This window comes from Semicossyphus pulcher, unplaced genomic scaffold (genome assembly GCF_022749685.1).
Source record: "Semicossyphus pulcher isolate SPU_LCO1_2020_fin unplaced genomic scaffold, fSemPul1.0.p SCAF_11, whole genome shotgun sequence".
Taxonomy (NCBI): Eukaryota; Metazoa; Chordata; class Actinopteri; order Labriformes; family Labridae; genus Semicossyphus; species Semicossyphus pulcher.
The window spans coordinates 25109733-25137500 of record NW_027211615.1 but is presented as its reverse complement, the minus strand read 5'-3'; the positions used below and the strand labels follow the sequence as shown (position 1 = coordinate 25137500).

General features: G+C 42.9%; 1 protein-coding gene across 1 annotated transcript in view; it reads left to right on the top strand.

The window, feature by feature from the left end:
- Positions 1 to 27768, top strand: part of scara5 (scavenger receptor class A, member 5 (putative)) — a 100176-nt gene that overhangs the window by 28381 nt on the left and 44027 nt on the right. Inside the window, exons 4-7 of the mRNA XM_069657685.1 lie at positions 14901 to 15100; positions 16249 to 16427; positions 16508 to 16634; positions 16752 to 16920. Of these exons, the coding sequence (XP_069513786.1) occupies positions 14901 to 15100; positions 16249 to 16427; positions 16508 to 16634; positions 16752 to 16920 (675 nt within the window). The remainder of the gene's footprint in view (positions 1 to 14900; positions 15101 to 16248; positions 16428 to 16507; positions 16635 to 16751; positions 16921 to 27768) is intronic.

Sequence of the window (27768 nt, the reverse complement as noted above, 5' to 3'; positions counted from 1 at the left end):
TCAATCTTCAGTAAAAGGGAGGATAAAGCTACAGGGATATAAAGAGAGCGATAGCAGGCGCCTAAATTAGTCCTCTAAAGGTCTTTTTCTGTTTTACTAGCCGACTAATTAAGCAACAACAGACTCCAAAGACTCTGGCAGGCTGTGCTCGAGTCTGTCTCGCACATACACACACACACACACATACACACACACACTGCGGGGAGTTTGATCGAGCTAATTGTGCTGCTGGAGCTGGAGTGAAGTCCAGAGGAACATACAATGCAAAATGATGAGAGCTGGCGTCTCAGTGCTGAGCGGATGTTAGTTTCCGACTGTGTTTGATGAGACAACTCAGAACACTGGAACTAAACAATTAAAAAAGGTCTTTGAAGTCGTAACTTTCAACATTTGAATTAATAGAGAATCCCTGTTCGCTGCTCGAAAAAAGTGACAAACATGTACATCTCATGCGAGCTGGAAAGTTGGCAGGAAGTCTTATTTTTGTTGCAATTTGTGTCTCCATCGTGTGAAGTTCACCCACAGCTGTTGTTTCTCAGTGCAGGCAAATAATGTTGGATTTCATGGCTCAAACGGCCTGTGAAATAAACATTTTTACTGCTTTGTTTGCACACAGTACATGCTACAGTTATGTTTACTTTATGATGTCTGTTAACCAAGGGGGGTTAGGTGTGTGAGTCTGCAGATTCGGTGCACGCAGCAGACATCACAGAGTTTCTCAGAGTAGGAAAGTCAGTCAGTAAGATGTTTGTAGGTAAAAAGAAAAGGGAAATAGTTTTATAACTTAGCCAAGACTAAGAGTAAATCATTGGTTATCTTTAAGTATAAATACAAAGGTATTAAAAGACAATTAAGTAATAAATACATCCATTAATTAATAAATGGAAACACACGGATGCCCCAACAGGGCTCAGAAAACAGGTACTTCTATTGTACACACACACACACACAGACACACACGTGTATTAAGTCATTCAGCCCTCACAGCACGGCCTCACTTTGAAGTCTGCCACATCAGACAGAGTCCACGCTTAGAAATCAAACAAACCCCACCACCACCACCGCTGTCACTTCATTTGGACATTCCTGCAGCTGAGTTACAGCTGGCTGAACTCCACGCACAAACGTACACACACACACACACACACACACACACACATCCTCCCCCAGAGAAATACTTGAAGACTGCAGAAACACGTTGGGGTTTATTAAACAACCAAATAACCAAAAGACACAAACAACAAAAAATGGAATTAGATCTTCTTCCACAGCATCTGTCATGTTGGATTTCCAATTTATACATTTTTACGGGTTTCAATAAACAACTGGAAAATGGTTAAGCAGTGATTTGTATGTAGCCCCAGCTGCAGAAGCAGACCGTGTGTGACTGGTGATAAGGCTTTAACACATGATAGAAGTTAGGGCCTCTATCAACTGATGCCGTTTTTTACGCTGGCAGCGCCCACGACCTCAATTTCAGAGCGCTTCTCATCGGCGCATATTGTTGCTAGGTTACAAAAGTGGTCTGACGGCACTCTGCCTGACCGTTAAGTCAGTTTTAAATCGCTCTGTGTGCTTAATATTTTCTTATATTCACAGACATTTGACAAAGAAAACATAAAAACAATGGAAAGGAATCGTGTCCTGGAACTGTTGTTGACAAAGTTGATATCAGTGTTGTCACCAAGTCAAGTCACAGGTTATGTTAAGTCGAGTCGAGTCCTTAGTTAAGGCAAGTCAAGTCCCAAGTCAAGTCACTTTTTTTCCACCCAAGATGCAGCACTCTTACCTGTAGTATCAGGTCTTTATAAAGAGAAAAGCCAAGGTGTTAGCAGCTCGTCTAGTAATGATATTTTTTGCCAATTTATATAACCTGTTGATGACAATGAATTGTATCTGTATTATCTCGGCACAGACGCAGCCATGATGACGGTCTGCTCTGAGACCGTATTGAGTAGTAACGAGTACGACTGATGAGGCTTCTCTTTGGGGGCTTTGATGTTGCGTGTTGCCATAGCGAGTAGTTTGACTGTTAGTGGACACAGGCCCTTAGTGATACAAACTTACAAACTCTGTAGTTCTGAAAAAAGGGTTATAAACAACAATAAGGAAGCCTGAATAAAACCTAAACCATGAGCACATAAATAATTGTATTCTTCTTTGTTCTTTATTCTTTTCTTCATCTTTGCTTTCGGATAAAACATGTCTGACAGCCTTGCTTCAAAGAACAGGTTGTAAACATCCAGAAGTTTCCACATTCAGATAGACTTCAAGCCAAACAAGGTCATGAGACTATAGCATGAGAGACTTTGTTTTCCATGTCATCCCCGGTTTTATAAATGTATCTCGTCTCCCTCTGGTTCCCAGAAAAGGCCGACAATGAAAACAAACAATCATGACTGAAAAATCCGAGTACGTTCTGTCTCTGCAGCCGGTCAGCTGGAGCTCCGCTGTGTGTGTTGTGTCTGTTGTGGGCTGTTTGTGTATTGAACTGTCCACTTTGAGGTGTGATTGTTTAACTGGGGTAATCGCCCGTGATTAATTGCAAAGCTGTTATCTTGAAAGTGTTTCAAATTCAACACACGTGACTGTGAGCAGCAAGCACAAACACAATCACTGATGGATCCTCTGTGTGCCAGCTGTCAGGTTCATCTGATGCAATCTTCATCAAACACTTGAAAAAATGTTAATGTTTCCATTTATTGCTGCAGTGGTGTGAGCTGTGCCATGGAAAACAATAAACAGGTTTTCGTAAATAAATATACGTCCATTCCACAGTTATACAAGCTAGATTTAGACGGGCTCCAACCCCGATGTCCGTTCATGTCTGTCATGAATAAACACTAAAAAAATATCATCTACCGTTATAAATCCCCCTTTTGGATGCTTTTAGGCATTTTTTGGTTGTTGTTTATAGTTTGTGTTGTATTTCAACATTTTAGTAAAAACAATCTAACTGTGCGTTCACACCGAACGCGAATAGATACAAATCTGTGATGAGATTCCATACAAAGTCAATGCAATGACACGAGTAGACGCAAATTTGCGCAGGGCGGCGAGAATGACTGCGATGCAAATTCGCGTGAGTTGAAAAAATACTTCCTCTGCGAATTCGCATCACGTAGAACATCCAGATTCTCCTGACGTCATTGGTAACCATAGAGATAAGCCACGCTTCCTCTCCTCCATTCTGGAAGCGAAGGGCGAATATTCGACTGTTATTTAAACGCAAATTTTGATCCGGCGGTCAAACGTGTGCGAGGAACGCAAGGAGAATATTTGCTTCGTGTTCGGTGTGAATGCTTAGTAATATCTGACCGTCTGTACTGCTCCAAGTGGTAGGTAACGTTAGCTGCTAGTTGGTAACATAGTGGAGCATTACTCCAAACGCTAACGTTGTTCAGAGTTTATAGGAATATGAACACAATATCAATGTCGTAAGATATTGATTCAGGTGGCCAAATGGGTGAATGCAGGTGTTTTCTTACATCTATCATTGTAAGTTTTCTACACAGCAAAATGTACGTATAAGCTAGCTGGCTAGTTGCCCCAAACGAAAGAGTTCAAGTATCTCGGGGACTTGTTCACGAGTGAGGGTGAAATGGATCGTGAGATTGACAGACGGGTTGGTGCAGCATCAGCAGTATTTCAGGCATTGTACTGGACTGTTGTGGTGAGGAAGGAGCTGAGCCGTAAGGCAAAGCTCTATGTTCCAACCCTCACCTATGGTCATTAGCTGTGGGTAGAGATCGGAAGTGTAAGATAGCGGATACAAGCGGCCAAAATGAGTTTTCTCCACAGAATTAGGGTAAGGAGCTCAGACATCTGGAGGGAGCTCGGAGTAGAGCCGCTACTCCCTCTCGTCAAAGGAGCCGGTTGAGGTGGTTCGGGCATCTGATTAGGATGCCTCCTGGGCGCCTCCTTGTAGAGGTTTTCTTGGCACATCCAACTGAGTGGAAAACCCCTGGGTTGGACCCAGAGCTTGCTGGAGGGACTATATGTCCAAACTGGCCTGGAAACGCCTTGCCATGTTGCTAGGGAGAGGGAAATCTGGGCTAACTTGCTTAGCTAACTTTGCTTAGCTTGTGCCACTGCGACACAACAGCGGATAAGCTGAAGAAAGTAGATGGATGGAATTCTTAACTAAAGTGTCTTATTGTGTTTTACACCCAAGAAGAAAATATTCATATTAATATTTTGATATTAATTTTTGCCTTATCATCCAGCTTCTTTCTTAACTACATTGTTGGTAACTGCTGCAATAATCCAATTTAAGCTTTTAGCCAGTTGTTGGTAATCGATCTGTACTCCGGATATGAATCGAGCCTTTTGTATTCGTCAGTTCTAATAGACCCAATGCCTGCCTGTTGATGTAAGTGAAGGAAAGGAGGTTGTTTGAAGATCCTGTAATTTCATTCTCGCTCACCGCTGGAAGACTTTCAGGTCTGCAGTTCACAAAAAGGCTCTTTCTTCTTTGTTTCCTTCCCTCCTTCCTGCCGCTGGCATCTCCTCAAAGTCAAGTGGGATGCTGGTGGAGTTCTGTCTGCTTGGAGGTGGCTGGTGTTGCTTTGTTTTTCTCACTTACACACAAAAACATGAAATGTGTTGTGACAGATGTGGTGTCCATAACTGACTTTATTATTAATAATAATAATAGTATTAAAGAGATAATAACAAATAGCTTTCATCAGAATGTGACAGAGCTGGTATGTGTCCATTACAAATACTTTCGATGGGTCATTCACATTCATACATACACAGATATCACAGACACATATGGTAAACTGGCTATTTTTACATGAGGACCAGCTGTTTTATTATTTCTCCAGGTTGCTATTTTTCTCATCCTCCTCCAAGGTCCGATCACTTTCACCTCTGGTCGGTCAATTATTAAACTTGTCTGAATCCGACTTGTATTTTAGAGTTACATTACAAGGTCTGCAGAGCTGCTCCAACTATTTTACAGAGACAGGTTCAAGTTGTTCCAGCCCAAGGGAAATCTGCTTGTGCAATTTACATTATGTGACAACATTAATGCAAGAAATTATTTATGTACAATAGCAGAGTTGGGCTGTTACACAACTGATTCTCTTATTTATGCTCCCATGCTGGCAAAAACGACGGCTGGAAACATTATGTTTTCAGGTTGCCGTTGGGCAGTAATTCTTCTTCCCTAAATGAATACAAAATACTGTATACTAAAATACTATATTATGCATTAGTATATAACATTAAATTAAGAAGCGCTCATGGTAGCAAGATGGTAAACTCCAGGTGAATGCCAGGTGCTCTTGAAGGCTACAAATGAACCGTCGAGGGAAGGGATTCACTGGGCTCACACCAAGCCAAGGATTTAGTTTCAAATGCCGAATCATGGCATATCTTGTAAAAAAAAACAACAGTATCAATGAGGAAGAGTCTTTGATATATTTTTTTACAACAAATGCCCTGATTCGATAAAAGCATTTTAAACTTAATCGTTGGCTTGGTGCAAGTGTGCCTGAAGAAAGCCCAGTGGCTTGCCTTAAAGCTGTAATCTCTAAGATCTCAGTGTCGTTCTCTTTGGCGGCACCTATGGCGATGAACGGTAATTGCGGGAGCACACTTCCCAGATATCCAGACAGTGTTGCATGTGTGACGTCCACGGTCGGCTCCGGTTGTAACTCTTGATTTTCCTGGCTGACGGTCGCTTTCCTTTTCCGACTGTTTGCTTCATCTGAGCGTCGAGTTTGTTTCTTTTTCTTTGGATTTTCACTTATTGTTGAAGTTGTATCTGTAGTCATCCATCTTTTCTTTGTTTGTTCAGCCATAGTTACCATTACTGTTTACTCATAACAATTGCAGACAGCGTGAAGCAGCTGCTTAGCTCCGCCTACCCTCTCTGGCAAACCAACCAATTGTGTTACCTCAATCGGCGATAGATAGATTACATCCATAAGTAGACAAGTCAATGTTGGATATTCGTTCCTTTCAAGAGGTCACAAGAGCTGAGAATGGAGGATGTAATCAACGTACCAAAATGTACATGTATAATATAGATAACAAACCACGATGTCCCAGTCTTTATTAGCCCCTAAAAGTGCCTCCGTTCTGTCTTTTGTCAGAGTTTGACACCTGATTCCTGCTTTGTTCTGATGGGTCGTATCAGGTACTCGACAGATCAGACTAAACACTGGAGAACTGTTTGTTCTGGCTTTTTACAGTTTGGGTTGGACAACTGGAAGATTGTGACATGCTTGTAAAAGCTCAATTTCAACAAGATGTTCTGGTTTAAGTCAGGTCAAAACCACCTCCACGTTCGTACCTTATCAGATTTGTTTCTTTAAAGATGAATGTCTGTGTGGAGGCGGTAGGGTCAGGGAGCCAGAGGAGAGAGGCCGGCCGAGGCTCTGAAGTTTGTCACAACCCTGTCAGACATGTCTGATGCCTTCATGGAGGTCCGGCGATGAAAGACCTGTGGGCAGACAATGTGTCTTGCTCAATTATCCTTCTCCAATGAGGTGTTTTCAGAGGTTATACCAGGAATTGGTCAGCGTAGGGGTTGATGTATATTGGAGATAAATGGAGATATATAACCATATAATGTTTACATTCTTTCCTTCATTTTGGGAGCAACAAAGAGTCACAGTTGTGGTGAGATGGTTTGCCCAGAAAATGTTTTTTTCTAGATCACAGAAACAAAAGATTAGCTTTTCAAACGATTCATCATTTCTTAAATGTAAGCAAACAATACCACACATCAAACTTATATGGTCTTTAAAAAGACTTTTTCAGAAGTCCATGACTGTAAGATACATTTACCATTCAGCCTTTAAATGAAGCATAACAAAGACTCAACACGACGACTATGTTTTGAAATAAAGACTGATTTTGTGGCGCACTGAATAAACTCACCTTCTGATGAGAACTAAAAGGTCTGTTTCCATAAATATGTACTTTCAATTCCGCAATGAAACATAACAGGATGTTTTGTTGTTTAGTTATTCCTTCTTTGCTGAAAGTACAATGACCTTTGCCACAAAGATGTATCTGTTATTGATATTTGATTATTCTGCATTAACAATCTGCTTTGGTTGCTATTTTGATTTATACAACAGTTAGTTCCAACCAAGTAAACTGATCATCACTGGGACTTTTCACTCTGTGTATCACTCCGCCTCCGCCTCAGCCTTCTGAACACTGTTAATTAACATCACAGCAGACTGTGTGTGTCTACATTGATCAAACTGGTGCCTCTGAATCCCACAGCAGACTCTTATTTCGCTGGTCGATGATCAATTAAAACAGATAAATGTACATGATAAAAACAGCTGATCTGTGGTAACCTGTAGACACAGAGTGCAGGAGAATGTTTGGGTTGCTTAGCAACAACAGTCCAGTTTCAGTTTAGTTGTGGAACTAGTTGAGTTGGCAGAGCAAAAAATAATCTGTTGTTGATTATGACTGTTTACTATTTGTCGCTTGTATAACTGTTGTATAAAAGCAATATCACACTCGAGGTTGTGATGATGTACTGAATATCAGCACTGCTGTAACACCTTGGCCCAAATCACAGCAGTGCCGATATTCAGTAACATCACTCCCTCTCATGTGATTAAGAAAAGTTTCTGAGGAAATAATGCTTCTACTTTTAGACAGTTTCAAATTTTATGAGAAAGTGGTTTTCGAACATTGTTATTATCTCAGAGAAAGTTACAATTCAGGAAAAAGGGTGTTCAATTTTGGAAAACAAATCTAATATGATGAGTCACAAAAACCCTTGTAGCTAAAAGATCAGACGTCAAATTTGAGCTTCACACCTCCAGCCCTCTGGTCTTTATGTGGAATCATAGCTGATGAGGCCTGTGAACCCAGTTTACCTATAATTGTGTATGATATTTGGCTGTACCAGTAAACCGATGTTGAAAGTTTGAATATCACTTTGATGCGCATTTAAGTCCTTTTATATGTTTGTTGTGGCAGGGTCCTTTTAAAGCTAAATGAAGCTTTCTTAAGTCACACACACACACTTGTACACACATGCACACATACTTCCTGTTAAGTAACTTTATTAAAAACCCTGTGAGAGAGAGCTTAACAGGGAGATTAGTAACCATGGGTGAAGGGCCAGAAGTTAGAGCACTGCAGGACATTTGACCAAAACAGGGAGGATCATCAAAGAGCAGTAGTCAGTAAAAAGGAAAAGGGTGAAGCTGTACACCAACAAACATACACTGTGTCCTGTTCTTATAAAAATAAATGAGTTATAAGTAAGAATGTGCATTAATTAAATAATGTATATAATTTTTAACAGTCACCTTTATCACCTCTTAATGGGTACAACACACACACACACCCACATGCACGCTCAGGCTGCAGATATAGAGATAAACGTAGGCACCATGTTGTCTTTGGCTTTATCCACAGAGGAATGCAGCTCTTATAGACCTCCCTCTGTTATTTCTGTCTGCCCTGACCATGACACTGTCCAGCCATCCTGTCTGTCTCACTGGGAGGCTGTGTGTGTACGTCTCTTCCTGTTTTGCTATCTTTGTGGGGGCCGTGGAATTCTACCAACGTTGTGGGGACTCGCCTTCATTTCTTAACTGTTGATGTAATGGTAAGACTTGGTTTATGGTTCAAGGTTGAATTAGGTTAATTAGGCCAGGGGAAGCTTTCCTAGCCGTCTCTCCGCTGAATGATCCAGCCCTGCGAGTGAGGAACTGAAAAGATAATCCATTCACATTACGCACCAAAGCCCAGCTGTTGCACTGGCCTCCTTTCCCAGCATTTGATACAATAGTGTAAAGTGTCACAGACAAATTCAAATAGCATGAAGCTGTGAACTTTGGGGCTGATTTGTTTTGAATATTACTGCCATTGTTTTTTTGTACACGAGTGGGAAGAGTTGGACGTTAATGGAAAAGACACAAGATGGATTTTCCCTGCTACAAAGCTGAGCTACAGTGTGAGAGGTCTGAAATGGATTTATCAGGCATGCGTCTCATGTTGCAGTCAATTTCTCACCATTGTCGCGCAAGTCAGACTCCTCTCTCATGTTGTAACTCTACAGCAGTCTGACATCATTTGGGGCTGTGTCTGAAGTCAATGTCCTCTCACTGTTTAGTTGCCGTCAACTCAAAGTAACATCAAGAAAAGTGGTGTCCAACTGATGGACACATAGCAAGCAAAGTACACCATCATGCATTGCACTGAAAGCAAAGGCAGCAGTGGCATTATTCACGGTGCACAGAAAATAACTTCTGCAGTGATAACAACTGCTAATCAGCCATTGAATGATCTGATAACATGCAAAGTGTGTGCCTCACCAGCTGGCAGCTGTTTCGATGTGTAATTAGGAAACAGCAACAACTTTGCACAATGGGATAATACACCGCCTGGCCAAAAGAAAAGTCACAAACTTTATATTTCATTGGACCGCCTTTAGCTTTGATTACGGCACGCATTTGCCGTGACATAGTTTTGAAAAGCTTATGCAATGTCACAGCATTTATTTCCATCCAGAGTCGCATTCATTTTTCGCCAAGATCTTGTATTGATGAAGGGAGAGTCGGGCCGCTGCGTAAAGTCTTCTCCAGCACATCACAAAGATGCTCAGTGGAGTTAAGGTCTGCTCTCTGTGGTGGCCAATCCATGTGTCAAAATTATGTCTCATGTTCCTCTTTTACAATTTGAACCTGATGAAACCTGGCATTGTCATCTTGGAATATGCCCGTGCCATCAGGGAAGAAAAATCCATTGATGGAAAAACCTGGTCATTCAGGTAGTCAGCCGACCTCATTTTTTGGGCACATGACGTTGCTGAACCTCGACCTGACCAGATCATAACACTGGCTTGTACGGTTGGCACTAGGCATGATGGGTGCGTCACTTCATCTGCCTCTCTTCAGACCACATGACCTTTTTCTGCTGCTCCAGACTCCAATATTTATGCTCTCTAGCAAATTGAAGCCTTTTCTTCCAATCAGCCGCACTGATGAGTGGTTTTCTTAAGGCTACACAGCTGTTCAGTCCCAATCCATTGAGTTCTCTGGTTCACCACTATCCTTCCAGGTTTTAATAACGCGTTGGACAGTTCTTAACGCAGTTTTAGTAGTTTCAGCTCCTTAGTTGCTTTGTTTGCTTGCCGCAGGCCAATAATTTCACCCATTTTTTCCACGACCACAGGATATGTCTTCCGAGACGGTTGTTTAAGAAATGAGAAACTACTCACTCCATCAGTTAGGGATGAATAACTTGTTGCCAGCTGAAACATACTAATCACTGCGTTAATTTTCCAATGGAAGACTCTTACCTTTGCTTAGTTAAATCCAGGTGGGGACTTTTTTTGGGCCATGCAGCGTACGTCAGTGTTTACAGCTTGCTGCACAGCCACAAACTGGCCAAAACCATCCAATATTGCTGCTGCAGGAATGTGACTGTAAATGGAAAAGCCTTTAAAATCCATTCAGTTTTCTGCTGCTGATTGATTATTCCTCGAGGGGGTGAAACCAAAGTAGGCTATACGCTGGGAAATCTGTTCAAATGTGTTCTGGTGACAAGACATGATTAAAGTTCATGTATGTCTTCACTGTAATAGCATACAGTTGCTCTAAACTGTGAGAACCCGAGCCCCAAACAGTCAGTGGTTAACAAATGTAATTCTGCACCTTAAACTTGTAAAACCACACTGTGGCTCCTCCAGAAAATCTGGAGACCATTCCTGGATGACATTAACACTAAGCCCTTTCATGCTGCTCCGTCTGTAACCTTTAAATTAAGATGACAAGATAATCTGACAGAAATGTGGTATTCATCTTCTGTCACTTTTGTTGTTTTAAGCGTTTCAGAAACTAGGTTAAAAAGTCAGATATTTGTTGGCCACCATGGAGGATTTTAGTTCATAGAAGACGGTCCTCATCTACTCCGCAACTGCTTTCTTTAAATTGTCGCAATTCCTTATTGTCTGTGAAGGTTCTTGGCCGTCCAGGTCATGGTAATTCAAAGGGTTATAATACAAAAGGCAACTGGACTTGGTTGAAGTTCTTGAAGACGTTTCACATCTCATCTCTCACATCTCAAGTCTCATCCAAAAGGCTTCCAAAAGACAGGTGGATGGAGCTAGAAAGAGTTGTGAGTCACAACACTAGGTTATACTAAGTCACTAGCCCGGATTAACAACTATCACTTGAATACAACTTCTATTAGCATACTCATGACAAGTGTCATCTTTGTTCAATTCCAAGTAAGTCAAGTCATTTGGTCCAAGTCTCATGTAAGTCTCGAGTCACTTTTTTTTGGGCAAGTCAAATCAAGTCAAGTCCTTAGTTAAGGCAAGTCAAGTCACTTTTTTTCCACCCATGATCCAGCACTCTTACCTGTAGTATCCGGTCTTTATAAAGAGAAAAGACAAGGTGTTAGCAGCCCGTCTAATAATGATATTATTGGTCAATTTATATAACCTGTTCAAAAAGTCTGACAATGAATTGTATCTGTATTATCTTGGCACAGACGCAGCCATGATGATGGTCTGCTCTGAGACCGTATTGAGTAGTAACGAGTACGACTGATGAGGATTCTCTTTGGGGGCTTTGATGTTGCGTGTTGCCATAGCGAGGAGTTTGACTGACAGCCAGTTATTCAATCATGACAATCACATACAGGGAGATTTTGAATCATCCAATCGTCCTTATGAACACACTTAAGTCATCTGAGTCATCATGCCTCAAGTCAAGTCAAGTCAAGTCATTAACTTGCAAGTCAAAATCGAGTCTCAAGTCATTTATTTTTTGTCAAGTCGCAAGTCATCAAAACAGTGTCTCGAGTTGACTCGAGTCCAAGTCATCAAGTCACCAAGTCCACATCGCTGCTAATGACCAACAGAGGCTTATATTTCTTCCGTCCGGCAGTCAGTTTAGAACTGAAGAAGCCTTTTGGATGCGAAACATCTCCAACCAAGTCAGGGTGGCTCAGTGGTAGAGTCGGTCGTCTCTCAATCGGAAGGTTGGTAGTTTGATCCCTGACTGCTACAGTCTACCAAGACACTGAACCCCCGGTGCCATTACTCCCGGTGCCATCGGTGTGTGAATGGGATTAGTACTGATTGACAGGTGGGCACTTTACATAGCAGCCACCGCCGGCAGTGTGTGAATGTTTGTGTGAAAGGGTGAATGTGACATGTAGTTTAAAAGCGCGTTGAGTGGCCACAAGACTAGAAAAGCACTTTATAAGTACAGTCCATTTACCAAGTCCAGTTGCCTTTTGGATTAAACCTTTGAACCCTGCAATAAAGTCAAGCTTAAAACAAATAACAACAATAAAACAGGCACCAATAGTGACAAAAGTATCTGATAAAGACCAAGAACATGTGAAAGATGTTACAAGGCAATGTTGAATGAATGTGTTTGCAATTTATAAACACTGTAAATTTGACCCATAAATGCAGCAAGCATGTGGAAGCCAATCAAACTTGTTTAATAAGGCCATCCCATTGCTCATGTTCTCTTTCTTCCCTCTCATCTTATCCTTCATCAACTCCTTGGTCTTGTTCCTCCTGTTCTTCTTCTCCTTCAGGGAGAATTACTGCTGGGAACTCCCGACTATTAGATTCTTGTGATGTTAAATCTATGTCCGTGTGTGTTCCTGTGAAAAACACAGCTGCTGACAGACCATCATTTAGCAATTACGAGCCCTGTGAAGTGGATAGATTTCAGCTTATTTAGTTTTTCAAGTCATTAGGAGGAAACCTAACACACGTAACGAGCGGGAATTGAGATGGTTTGTTTGCGGCAGTGTGGCTTTGCAGCGCTATGAGGTCATGCAGATGCTTCTTAGCCTCCATGCTAGCCACACACATAGAACACTCTTGAATACCCGGGGACAGAAATTGTGTTTGTAATATCAGGCCGTACGGGGCATCAGAGTGTCAAAGAGCATGTGTGGATGTAGTTATGTGCTTCCTCTTGTTTTCCAAGTCGTCCCTTTTTTCTCCGTCTGAGGTTTTTTGCAGGCACTGGTCCCCGCTGAGGGTATTTCGTCATGGCGTAACGCGGAGGATCTGGTTTCAAAATATCTGCCGGGCTATCGAGCTGTTACCACGCAACGTGCTCTCAACAAAACATGAAACCGAGGAGCTTTTTCTCATTAGGCACGCTGGAGAGCAGAGAACAGGCAGAAGAAGTGGTCTTTGTGCCACAGCCAAAAGAAAGACAAGAAAGGTTCATTGGTAATATGTTAACCGTTAGCAAATGTGATGTTACAGTTAAATAAATATGTTGTAATTCAGATCATGTTCTTCCAATACTCTTTACAAACTCCAAACAGAAAACATGTTGTCACTCTTCCTTGTTTCAGATTTATGGCTTGAACATTCATCATCAGAAAGTCCCTGTGGTTTGTGCATATTTAAAGTTAAATTAGCGTAGTACACACTGTTACAAGTTACAGATCAACAACATGTTCCTGGGAACCACCAGTGGTGGAAGAACAACAGTACTTCAGTGTTAAAACACTCAATTACAACAACAAATATTCCAAGTAAAAGTCAAATGATCATTACCAAGTTTTATCGCTCCCTTCAAACGGGATAAATCTCTGGGGTCATGAGATAATCAGCGGGGTGTAAGAAGAGTTTCTGCTACACACATTTGTATTTGTGTGTAAATCTGAATAAATCTGAATAAGATCTTTGATGTAGCATTGTTCATGAGTTTTAAAAGTTAAACAGAAACAGGAGCTGATCAATACAGAAACGGGCAGACTCACAGAGGCAAAAAATACTGCAGGACACCAAGGCTGTGGAGTGTAGGGAGGGACAAGACCTACTTGTGCTGTAACCCAAGTGATACAAGGCTCAAGTAAAGTCTGTTTTAGTTCCCTTGAGTGGTAATACTTTGTGTAAGTTGGAGGCATTTTATTGACTTCCAGGGCAGTTCATAGAAAAACTTAGACAATAGTTATAATAGACAAAAGACTAATGCTTTTAGGATCTGATCCCAGCATGGCTTCTGAGCAGGTGTCTGACTCTTTTGAAATGTTGTCTGATGTTCATTACTTTTAGTGAGTAACTCATAGACAACTGAAATGTTACCCCAAACTGGACTTTTTCCCTGAAGACGTCACAAGAAAACTGTGAATCACTGTTTTAATCTTCAGCATGTGTTGTGTTTTACAAGCTTATTATGTGTTTTTATGTAAAATATCAATCTGTAACAGATTATTTTGAAAGTAGAGTAATTAATATACAAGCGGCTCATAGTAGTAAACAGTAATAATCAACAAATCTTTGCTCCACCAACTAAACTAGTTCCACAACTTAACTGAAACTGGACTTTTGTTGCTAAGCAACCCAAACATTCTACTGCACTCTGTGTCTCCAGTTTACCACAGATCAGCTGTTTTTTTATCATGTACATTTATCTGTTTGTTTTAATTGATCATCAGCCAGTAAAATAAGAGTCTGCTGCACCATTCCATTTAGGTAATCCATATGTCAAATCTTTAAATAAAAACACTCTTGGTTGATGCTTTCTCTCAAGCAAGTATTGGATGAACAGCATCATGCAGTGGCCAACTTCAACATCAGTCATATTAAAGATTCTGTCTTTGTTATGACTGATGTTGAAGTTCCACAACATGTTGTCACTACAGCACTGGGAACCTCTCAGGCAGCCAACTCCTGAACACAGGTTTAGAAGTCACAACAATATTTAGGATTTATTTTGACGAAACATTTAGAAAGAACAGAGAACCAGAATTAGTGCAAAAGACTGAATCCACATCTGCTTTGCATTAACATGCCGGCCCCGTCAGCTGTGATTGATTGTAAACGATACTCAATTTGGGGACTCTGCTGAGGGATCAGTGAGTCAACACCTAGAACTAATCTCTAACTCTCTCCGTCTTTCTCTTCCCATCCCCAGTCTCCCATTCCCAGGTGTCCTCACAGCGCCAGGAGCTGCTGATGGAGAACGTGACCCGGATGTCGGAGCGATCTCGGCTGCTCCAGCAGAACCTGGGCGAGCCGTCCACTCAGGCCGACCTGCTGGAGAACATCTGGAAACTGGAGAACCTCTTCCACAACCACAGTGACTGGCTGACGAGGCTGGAGATCCTCATCAAGGTACGACACAAGTCCTCAAGAGAGGAAACAAGATCTTTTACAGACCTGGGAACTGTTACAGGACTCTGTTGGGGATTGATAATGGTTGGGCATTAATGGGTAGGTTCAAACATGTTCAACTTTGGCTTGCTGTATTGTGCAACAACTCCCATGATCCTGCGCTTCTTTATGACATCATCCAACAACTCTTTTGTTCTTGTTTTGTTGGAGAGAGAGTTATTTATTTTAAGTAAAGTTTTGAATACCTTACTAAGTGAAGGATCTGCATTATTTCCATCCATCCATCCATCCATTTTCTTACGCTCGTTCAGGGCCAGGTCGCGGTGGCAGCAGGCTCAGCGAGGTGACCCAGGTGTCCCTCTCCCCAGCAATGTTTTCCAGCGATCCCGAGGCATCCCTCAGATGGGATATATAATCCCTCGAGGGAGCTCTGGGTCTGCCCAGGGGTCTCCTCCCAGTTGGACATACCCAGAAAACCTCCAATGGAAGGCGCTCAGGAGGCATCCTAATCAGATGCCTGAACCACCTCATCTGGCTCCTTTCGATGAGAAGGAGTAGCAGCTCTACTCCGAGCTCCCTCCGGATGTCTGAGCTCCTTATCCTATCGCTAAGGCTGAGCCCAGACACCCTGCGGAGGAAACTCATTTCAGCCACTTGTATCCGCGATCTTGTTCTTTCCATCACTACCCAAAGCTCATGATCACAGGTGATGGTTGGAACATAGATCGACTGGTAAATCGAAAGCTTACTCTTTACCACAACGGTCCGGTACAACGCCTGCATTACTGCTGATACTGCACCAATCCGCCTGTCAATCTCACGATCCATTTTACCCACGTGAACAAGACTCAGCAAGATTTATTGATACCTTCACATGAGGCAGAGACTTGAGGCAATCCATCGTTTTCCGGCAGAGAACCATGGCCTCAGACTTGGAGTCGTGACTCTCTTCCCAACCGCTTCACACTCAGCTGCAAACCGCCCCAATGCCTGCTAGAGGTCCCAGTTTGCTGAAGCCAACAGATCCACATCATCTGCAAAAAGCAGAGATGAAATTCTGAGGTCACCATCTGTATTATTTAAAATGTATAATTGTTGTCGTAATAAAGAATAAAGATAAACTTGTAGCCAACTTCTTTCACTCTTAGGGCCTGGAGGTGGAGCTGAGGAGCATGCAGTCTCACTCCCTGCAGTCGGAGGGCTACCTGGTGCAGCTGGACGACAGGTTGTCCTCTCTGAGCAGCTCCGCCAGCAGGAACCTGACGGGCCTGAATGCGGAGGTGTCTCGAGCCTCCATCTGGCTCCGCGACCAGGACGTCCTGCTCAGGTACACATTAATATAACAATGGAGATATTCTTTTCTGAAGCATGAATGTGTGATTTTAATGAGATCGTGTTCTCTGTCAGGGACACCTCAGGACAGGTGAGCCGGCTGAGAGAGAAGCTGGACGAGGTTAATTGGACGGTGGGAGCTGTCAATCACACCTTCACCAATGACATCAGTATTCACCATGTGAAGATACATGACTTGCAGGTTCGTCACATTTGTCACCGTCACAGCTAACTCTTTCTACACTGTAAGTCTGTTACATATAACTGCAGCACTCTGATAATTACCTTGCTGCTAACACTCCCTCTACCTGCTGCTCAGATCCAGATCAGCAACATAACAGAGGACACCAGCAGTTTATGGGTGACCCACATCCACACGGAGGCCCAGCTGAGGAACGAGATGGAGATCCTCAACACAATCACAGAGGACCTCCGCTTGAAGGACTGGGAGCACTCCCTGACTCTGAAGAACCTCACTATATTAGAAGGTCAGCAAAGAAAAGTTGGCGCCCTTTCTCCGTGCAAAGAGCCTTTTTCATGTTTCTATTTGACCAGGATTTGGCTGTTATCAAAGGAGGCCTGTTCCATGCCTCATTCTTGTCCACTAGAGAGGCACTTGAGAAGTCCAAGTGCCTCTCTCGTTTGCCCAAAGGCTCTCCCTTAGTGCCCTTGTGGTTAGCTTTTTGTGCTGCTGTCCAGTATGCATTTACTTGCTCATCTGCAGGTCAAAAGGCGTCTAGATGTTTTAGATAGAACTGGGTTGTATTGGGTTGAAAGTCAGCGTTACATAAGAGCATTTTTCCAGCATTTGAAAGACCCTAAAGTCCTAAATAGCCCATTCCTCATCTATAAACCTAGATAACCAACAGTGAATGCTGTCTTTTAGGGCTGCCTGCAAGAGACTGGAGTATCAGTCGAGGAGGTTTGACTCGCATCTTCTCAGTCGAATCAATGCAATTTATGTTTTAGCCACGTTTTTCTACACATAGCAATTAAGAAGGAACAGCATGACAAGCTGTAAACTTTAGAGAACTCGAGCAGCATGATGCTCAGCACTGTGAGGCAGGGCAGAGCGACACATTTGGCTGCTAAGACACCCTTTCCTCCGATGATGACTGCCAGTGAAATCGGCTATACCACTTTTAAGATAGGTTGTGGTAAAACCGCCTTTACTGGTCACTTTGGTTTGGCTGACAGTGCTGACAGCAGCCAGGAAGGAGGGCAGGATGCACACTTCTACTTTCACACAGATTGGGAAGAGATGTCATGTAGGCTGGTATAGGAGTTTGGTGTGGCACTGAACTCAAAAAAGGAAGAGATGAAATTCCGAGTGAGGTCGGTCCCACTGTTTTCCCACGAGCCCGGTTTAATCGAGCCGAGCTGAGAACACGTGTTTCCACTGAGGCTTCGCAGCAGGCGGTACCCTTGCCGTGCTGTGGCCCACTGTTGTGGTCCTGCCTGGTAGCAGGGCCAACCTGTGATGGTATCCTGCCTCTAACCTAAACACTGTGTTACATTAAACTGACTCAATACATGTGTCTGTGTGGATGACTCATGAGAAGAGTTGTTTGTTTTTGCACAGTGCCTTTAAGACTTCTGTCTTGCTCTCTGTGATCATCAGTTTGACTCTTATCTTGCAAGGACTGCTGCTTCACACACAGCAGCTCATTCAGGCGGACCAACCACTACTGGGTGATGGTGAACGTGTAACTAACTGCACTGCTTGTGATTATTCCAGGGAAGTCACCACTCACCCAGTTTATAATACTGCAAACGCAAAGGCTTCAGTCAGCGAGCCATCAATCTTGCGATCCACTGGCTATTTCCTAGTGACAGTATAGCCTCTGGAGGCAACGGCTTCTGATGTAGCCAGTGTTTATTTGGAAAAGCATGAAGATATCCAGGCTGAGACCTTCTTTTTCGGTGCAATGGTCTCTGTCTTAACTCTCACATCTAGTTTCTAGTTAGAATTGAGATGGAGTGGACAGACAACGTCTAAAACTCATAAAGATGTCTGATATAGTTACATTAAATGTGAATCATTCTCAGTCGATTGCGGATGGGTTTTAGGGTTACATTATAGCTCTCTACATGGACTTTTGTCCCATACACAACAAAAGCCCTCTGAAACCTGATCCGACAATACAACTCCATTGGAAACCAAAATGAATCCTACGGCAAAAATGCCGTCACCTACAGATTCTGAATTCATATGCAGATACTTTATACATACAGCCTAACGTGATCAGGGTCATTGGGTGGCTGGAGCCAATCCCAGCTGTCATTGGGCGATAGGCGGGGCTCACTCTGGACTGATCTCCAGTCAGTCACAGGGCTGACACACAGAGACAGACAACCTTTCAGGCTCACACCCGACCCACGGGTAATCTAGAGTCGCCAATGAACCTAAAGAGCATGTCTTTGGACTGTGGGAGGAAGCCAGAGTACCCGGAGGGAACCCACGCATGCATGGGGAGAACATGCAGACTCCACACAGAAAGGCCCGAACTGGGATTTGTACCAGGAACATTCCAGCTGTGAGCGTGAACCGTGCAGCCCACTTACAAAATTACTACTTTGAATTGTAAAGTTCAAAGTTGACGGTCAAAGATCTCAATTAAGACAAGACTTCAACAAAACTTCATTATTGCTTTGCAGAAATTAAGATGAATTATATACACGAAAGAACATGAAAGTTACAGACAAAGAACGGTGCATGTGTGCAGAATAACTACAATAGAACAGTTCAAAGTGAAATAAACAAAACAAGACCACAACAGGAAATGCGAAAATATATTAACTGTACTCCTCAGTGAGTAAGAAACATGAAAAACACATGACCACAGCTCGGGAACGTGAGAACGTTTGACTCTTGCTTTAATGAAGCCCTTTGGGTGGAACTCTGTGTTCACAACAGATCATTTACAATAACTCGTCTGAGCCAATAGATGTTTGAAGTGTGATTGAACGCAACTGACCCAAGCATGCAAACGTGATTTTACACTGTGGGATTACAAGCCCGGGGAACTGAGCAATGTTCAATGTTCTTCCTCCGATCTGCTGGGATCTGATTAGTCCCGACGTGGTACGACTCTCGCTGCCAGGGCACAAAATAACTTCCCTGGCGTGTTCACATCAGAGGAGGTATGCTATGATGTAATGCTGGCAGGGGACGCGGCCCGAGCTGATTGATGGCAGCTCAAAACGAATGCGACCCCCCGATCTGGAGTCTGCTTCACATGTGGGTGGGATGCTGTTCCTCCTGAGCCTGGAAACAATTGTGGGTTAAATTTAGACGCTACATCGAGAATGAAAACTCAACCACTCAGCTCTTTCATTAGTTTGAGCTGCGCGGCCCATTTGTTTGTTGTTAGCTCGCAGTCACCTAAGCCAAGAAAAGTTTTACATCTCTATCCATGTTTATCCTGCTCTGTTCTGCTCCCCTCTTGTGCCTCCTTCTTTTCTCCTGTTTTCTTATTCAGGTAATTTTGCTTTAATTCCTGAGTGAGTCACCACAGTGATATTAATGCCACACATGTTACTTGTTTTAAAGGGATAAACACAAATGAGTCCCTTTGTGACAGGGGATTAAAAGTCTTGCCTCACCGGGTGGTTAACTTTTGTACAACATGGCATTATAGACAATTACGTTCCTACCAGGGGAGGAGTTTTCAGGTGATTTTGATGATAACTTAAATACTACATCCAGTGTGTATGAGGTTACCGTCAATTAAGTCAACACAAACTCTTCTTCATGCTGTTTGTTATTGAGGGCTGAGTTATAAGAAATGTAACAGAATTGGTAATGGTGGTGATTTATTTAATGTCTGTGGAGTTTATGAGTGAGTCAACAGCCGTGTCCCAATCCACGGGCTGCAGCCTTCGAAGGACGTGGTCCACGGAGGATGCTCCATTCGTAGCCTGCGTAGACCGTTAAAGCCGAACTGAAATGAGACGGTCTGGTCTACCCTTGCGTCACCAAAAGCCGCTCCTGTTGCCAAGCAACAGGTAGCTAGCAGGCTAATTAGCCAGCATAACTAATTTAACCTATTATTTTAAAGATAATTTGTTTCAAGGGCCCTTTTGTTTTCTTAAACATGTGTAACACTAGCTATTCAATTGAACGTTTAAATTTTAAAGTGTATTCCTCGTCGTTTAAAAGTCCACCATTTCGTTTGAATTGCCACGCAATGCATCTCGGGATAAAGTCGGGGAAGGATGCACCCGATGGATCCTTTGCAGCCGGCGAAACAGAGGACGCATTTGTTGGCCCGCATCTGAAGGAGCCTTTGAATTGGGACGGCTTTCGACACGCTTCTGCGACGCAACCGGCCTTCAAATACGGCCTTCGAAGGATGCAGCCGCTGGATTGGGACACAGCTAACGTTTTGTTTGTCTCATGCATATGCTCGCACTGTCCTAATGACCTACAGGTGGCAGTAATGAGCCAAAAAAAAACACAGCAGTGCACCAGCAAACAGTGAAGAAGAGTGTAAGCTAGTTAGAATGAAGGTAAACAATAATGCTGCATTCACGATACTTTAAAAAAAATAAGAATATAAAAAGTTTCATGAGAAAGGAAATATACATTTGTTGTACTTCCAGCATAGATGTAATGTATCTTGTTGTTGAGCCCTTAATGTAAACATCACACTTGTTTGTTCACAACAAAAACATTACAGGGCACCTTTAAATCCACGGTTCTCAACTGGTTGGGTTTCCTTTGCAGCAGTAGTGTAGTTTATTCACACTCCATGTATCCACTGATTGGGTAATCCCAGCTACAGTTACATCTACATTCTTGAGCCCAACAGTAGTTGCATTATGTTGTACTTTTTCAGTTGAATCTGTTGAAAAGAGGCGGCTAAGTGTAGAGCGAATTTGTTCTTCGTATTATAGTGTTGTGTTTTGTGATGTTGACATACTGTGATTTTTCGTCCGTCTCAGGTCCAAACTGCAGATTTTAATGAAAAACATTTGAGTGACTAATACTTTTGGGTCACGATTTGTCATTAAGGGGGTGGTGGGTCCTGAGGCTAGACCAGTTGAGAACCACTGCTTTAAATTCTGCTGAGAAAGATTATGAAAAAAGAGCAGCTTATAAATGATCTAGTATAAGTGTGTGTGAGAGAGAAATGCTGTGCTCACTTGATTTTTATGTCCCGCCTTTCATGTGTGCAGATTTGGCTGACATTATGAATAGGCCCACACACTGTTATGCAAGGACACCGACAAGAAATAGTTCCTTTGTCGGTGCCTTCCTAAAAAGACTTGCATAGTTTTTTGAGCGGTTGCTGTTCATGGTGAAGAGAAACTCCTATATGCATGTTTTCTGTTAGGGAGCGCAGTGGTTAGCGCCGTCGCCTCACAGCTATAGAAGGTTCCCGGTTCGACTCTCGGTTCAGAGGCGGTGAGCCTTTCTGTGTGGAGTCTGCATGTTCTCTCTGGGTACTTAGGCTTCCTCCCACAGTCCAAAGACATGTTCGTTAGGTTCACTGGTGACTCTCTATGTGTCACCCTGTGATTGACTGGCGATCAGTCCAGGGTGTAACCCCGCCTCTCGCCCAATGACAGCTGGGATAGGCTCCAGCCCTCCCTGCAACCCTGAGCAGGACAAGCGGTATAGATACTGGATGGATGTTATCTGTTAAAGCATGAAGAAAACAGTGTATCTAATGGTACAAAGAAACAGAAACAACCACAAAGAGCGGAAGGATTTCGCCATCCGGTTGTGAAAGCTGAACAGCTGAATGTGTTTGTTTCTAAGGTCAGGACTTTGCCTTCTTAACATGATTTGGTTCATTGAAGTTCTGGGTGTGTCTTTCTTTCTCGATCAGCTTCTTAGCCGTACTCGGTTCTGCTTGTTGCGTGTATTTGTGTTTTTGTCTTTGCTTTTCTCACAATTTGAAGTTTGCAGGGGAAGTTTGGGGGAATTTTGTGGGAAAATAAATTGGAATTCAGCAACATTGTAACCAGAATCTGATGAAAGCTGTTGGGTTGTTTCCCTCTGTTGCGAAGCCACTGCCAGTAATATCTGATCAAACCACTTCCACACGTCCTCATGACGAAGATTTGCACGTTTTTTGAGTTGAACCTTCAATGAGTGATTGTTTTGGCCACTTTGGGGCAGAAACAAGTTGTAAACACACAGTTCACACAAGATCCCCTTTAATGTGGTACTTGACAAGTCTGCAAACAATTTTTCCAGCAGTAACAAAATAACATTTTTATTTATTTGAAGTCATGTTTGTGGTTATAATCTTGAAGATCTCAGTTTCGTTCTCTCTGGCGGCACCTACGGCGATAAACGGTAATTGCGGGAGCACACTTCCCAGATATCCAGACAGTGCTGCATGTGTGACGTCCACGGTTGGCTCCGGTTGTAACTCTTGATTTTCCTCGCTGACGGTCACTTTCCTTTTCAGACTGTTTGCTTCATCTGAGCGTCGAGTTTGTTTCTTTTTCTTTGGATTTTCACTTCTTGTTGAAGTTGTATCTGTAGTCATCCATCTTTTCTTTGTTTGTTCAGCCATAGTAGATTACTGTTTACTCGCAACACTTGCAGAGAGCGGAAAAGCAGCCGCTTAGCTCCGCCTACCCTCTCTGGCAGACCAACCACTGCTGGGTGCAAAAAAATACGTCACTAGCTGGGCACCAGTCTGTAATTCTGCAAATGCAAAGGCTTTCGTCAGTGGGCCACAGGCTCAGTCACCATTGTGTTACCTCATTTGGCGATAGATATTGACTTAACAGACATTTATTTAAATGAAAATCTTTGAGATTATTACTTTTACTCCAATATTCACTTTGTTTTAGCTCTGTTTTTGGTCTTTACCAACTCCTAAGGCAAATATCTGGCCCTTAGGCAGCTAAATGTTTTATTACGATGACCAGCTTGTCACTTACCATGCTGTTTTGTGCGAGGTCGTTTACAGCTAATTTTTAAAACATTTTTCGCTGCCAAAAGATGACCTCATGCCCAAGACTCCCAGATATCACTAAGACAGCCATCATTGGGTTTCATGTGACAGTGTTGACATGTACAGACTGATTGGGTGGATGGTCTGTACTTGCTGACAGCTGCTGAGCTAACGAGCTAGCCGAGCAACATTAAAGCTGCAAACAGCCCATAATGCAACTCTCTCTGAGACTTTCTTTCCCTCCACAAAGAAATGTCTGACCTTGTGAAAACCTTCAATAAAAATGACTCTCACTTATTCCAACGTCATTTCCAGAAACACTATTGTCCTTTTCTCAAACCAATCACAGAATGTGTGACAGCATCTCTCTGTGACGCCTGCGCTCTAAATCCTCAAAACAAATCACTTGTCAACACCCGCCTGTCCGGTTGGATTAGAGACACACACGTCGCCTCCCTCTGACCACAGCTCCGTCCATCTGTTCCTGGTTAAAATGCCTCCTCAAATGACGTTAACCCTGATAATGCCTCATGTCATTCGCCACAGTGATGATTTCACAACACTGTCCTTATCTCCCCTGACGTTTAACATACATGTTGTCACTATATGTTGGAAGATTGTCCGTTCCTTTTACATGTTTTAAAAACACCACCTCGCTGATATGTTGCTCCACCCTGCAGTACATGGATGTTGGACGGAGGCGCCTGCGCTCCACGCTGGTGTTGTATTCTTGGACTCGGTGATGTCAGATGCTTTCAGGCTGATCTTGGAGTGAGCGCTTGGCTTGTTTTTGTTGAAGCCCCGTCAACTGAACGCACAAATATGACGCTAAAAGCCAAGAGATTAATTATGTGAAGCTTTGCTTAAACAAACTAGGACGCAGTTTCTTGAGGACCACCAGGATGAACCGTCCTCTCCAAAGCTGAGGCTTGGAGACACTCACGTTTGTTGAACAGTACTTCTGAAGACTTTGTAGGTTTGGTGTCCAAGCTGTGATCTTAAACACATGATTTACTGTGTTGATAACTGTAAATAATTGAAAAGGGGGCATTTTTTCTGCTGCAGATGTGCCCACAAATAACACAACCCAACACACAAATAGTGTAGCTTTAAAATGGATTAGTTTGAAATTCATCAGGGTTGGATAAAGATAAATACCACAATAAGCAGAAATGCTAAGTCTTGGCCAAATGCAACTTTCTTAAAGAAACCGTCAAGAAGAAGAAATACTTTGTCAATCTCCATTGTTTTCACTCTGTTAGGACAAACATGCTACACACACATAGGCCCCAAATACATGAGAGTGAGGGGGCTGCACATGGACATGCGCCCCGAGCAGTTGGGGTATCCGGTGCCTTGCTCAAAGACCTCGACAGTGCTCAGAACGGGAACTTACTCTCCAGCTACCGGCCCTGATTTCCATGCTTGGTCCCTGTACCGGGACTTGAACCGGCCACCCTCCGGTTCCCAAGCCAAGTCCCTACAGACCTTCCCTACCCTATGTGGACTCAAGCAGCTGATTAAAGCTGCAACATCTGCTGTTCATGTTTGATCGTAGTGGTCCAGCCAAACGTGCGCAGATAAAGTCTGTCCGCGATTAGGACAAAAAACTGGTCAGACTAAACTCAGGTCAGATCACGGCCTCGAGTGTTAAAGCCTTCAACAGGAACACCACTTTGTAAATCAGGCGTGTAATCATTTAACGTTTAGCAGATTTAATCAGTACCTGAACTTTGACTTACTGTAGCCTCAAATCATTTTCGTTATTGTGGGTGTGGCTCAGTGACATGATTTGGTACGCTGACGTTCTGCGTGAACTTTTCAATCACCTTCCGATGCACAGATCTGCTTGTTGTTGCTCGTGTTTTTGTGTTTGCTTCTCTCACCAGTGTGACGTTTTCCGGGGAAGTTGGGGGACTTTTGGAGGAAAAGAAATCTGAATTTAGCAACATTTTAACCAGAATCTGCTGTCGGCTCTTGGGTCGTTTCCTTCCACTGTCAGTGAAATCTGATCAAACCGCTTCCACACAGTCCTCATGAAGATGTGCTCATTTTTTAAGTTGAACCTTCTGATTGTTTTGGCCACTTGCTGGCAGCAGAAACAAGTAAACACAGATTTTACTGATGATCCTCTTTAAAGCTGATTTACTTGCCGGCATTTCCTCATTTAACTTTAATGTTTACTCTCTGTTAGCTCTGATTTTGGCCATTTATGCAGTTAAATGTTTCATTGTGGTTACCTGCCTGTCGCTTACCACGTCTCTCTGCTGTTAGAAGGTTGTGTACAGCTAATTTTTAAAACATTTTCACTGCCAGAAGATAACTTCAAGCCCACGACTCCCAGATATGAATATCACAGAGACAGACGTCATAGGGTTTCATGTGACGATGCTGACAAAGTACAGACTGACTGGATGGATGGTCTGTATTTGCTGAAAGCTCCTGAGGTACCGAGCTAAACTGCGCATAATGCAACACTCTCTGAGACTTTCTTTCCCTCCAAAAAGAAATGTCTGATCCTGTGAAAACCTCCAATATAAAATGACTTAATCGGCGCTTACAAACCCGTCAGATATGATTTATTTAAGTTACACAAGATACTGAATTCCAAATAGCTTTAGAAGGCAAAGGCATTTGTGTGTGAAAGGAGTTAGATATTACTGATGACCAGGTTAGCACCTTACATAGCCGCTGCAGCCATTAGTGTATAAATGTGTGTGAAAGTGTGAATCCAATCCTATCTGAATGCTTCCACACTACTTATGTGTTTTTATCATGCAGAAAAGTGCTGGACAATATTTACTGCATTCTCGGGACTTCATATTTCTCTCTGTCCCAAATGCCCGGACAGGAATTGGGAAAAGGGCTTTTGGATATTCTGCACCCTCAGCGTGGAATTTGTTGCAGAATGACTTGAACCTGAAGGAACTACTCTCGCTAAATGCTTTCAAATCTAAAATGAAAGACTTAGAGGCAGATTCCATACGATGTCGATGTCTTTAAATTGCCTGCTTATACTTTCTTTTCTTTTTTAATTTGTCCCTGTGTGTGCGTCTGTCTACAACTTTGTGTTTTTTTGCTGCTGTCTGCAGGTCTCCCTTGAAAAGGAGATTCTTGATCTCAATGGGACTACTTGGTTAAATAAAGGTTAAATAAATTTAAAAAATAATAAATAAATGTATTTTTAAAGCACATTTAAAAACAACGAAGGTTGACCAACGCGCTGCACAATCAACATCAAAAACGATAAAAACAACACAACCTCTCCAGCTACCAGCCCCAGCTACGTAGTCGGTCTGCGTCGGGACTTGAACTAGCCACCCTCCAGTTCCCGAGCCAAGTGCAGACCTACCCTACGTTGACTCAAGCAACTTATTAACACTGCAAAATCTGTTGTTCAGTAGTTTGTTGTAGAAAGTTGACCATGATGATCATCAAAAACGATTAAAACAACACAATAAAACACTTAATGTAACGTGTGTTAAGCGGCTTATAAAGTGTTGGGAAATAGAGAGACGTGCAACACAACTTTTGTCCAACCATCACCAACACCCAAAAAATATCTGCTTTCCTTTATGATTTTTTTTTATTGGTCAACACCCGAATAAAAGGCTGCACCTTAACTCCATGAGATCCATCACTTTGCACAGTTTCTCTCAGCTGCAGGCCTCACAGGGATAGAAGTACACACACACACACACACACACACACACTTAGATGGTGCCTTAGACCCCACCCTCCCCTCTTAATGTGATCTTTCCACAGTCCCATGACCTTTCCTTTGCCAGTAAAGTGTGTGCAGTTGTGCAGCAGCAGCAGCAGCAGCTCGAGGCAGCAGCAGGCAGATCTGTATCTGAATCATCACAAACGTGTAAATGAAGAACATTGTGGCTCTGAAGGATCCGAGCCGCTGGACATGTGCTGGACAAAAACAAGCCCCGAATTTCTAAGCATTCCCACAAGCTGTGTTGTGGTCCATCTTGTTAAACATGTGGTTCCCATTGTGGTCGGAGCACTCTCTCTCTCTCTCTCTCTCTCTCTCTCTGTCCCGTTGGCTTTTTTTTCACTCTCTCTCTCCAAGTACAGCAAACTTTTTGGACTGAATCTTTACACCAGTTGTAAGACCCAGTTTGGCCTTTATTTTGGCTGCTATATCACTCTCTGTGTGTGTGCGCGCGTGTGCGTGCGCGCGTGTGCGCGTGTGCGTGTCTGTCTGTGTGAACTATAATAAGATAAATACGACTAGATTTCTTCGCTTTGATAAAAAATCATTATCTTCAGGAATTAAAGGCTCACATGTTGCTCTCCGAAACAAATTTTTCGTCCCGTGTGTTCGATTTTCAGGAGATAATCGGCATGATTCTTTCCTTCCTTAGTTTTGGCAGGAGAGAATCGAGGAGGTCCAACATGCTGTTG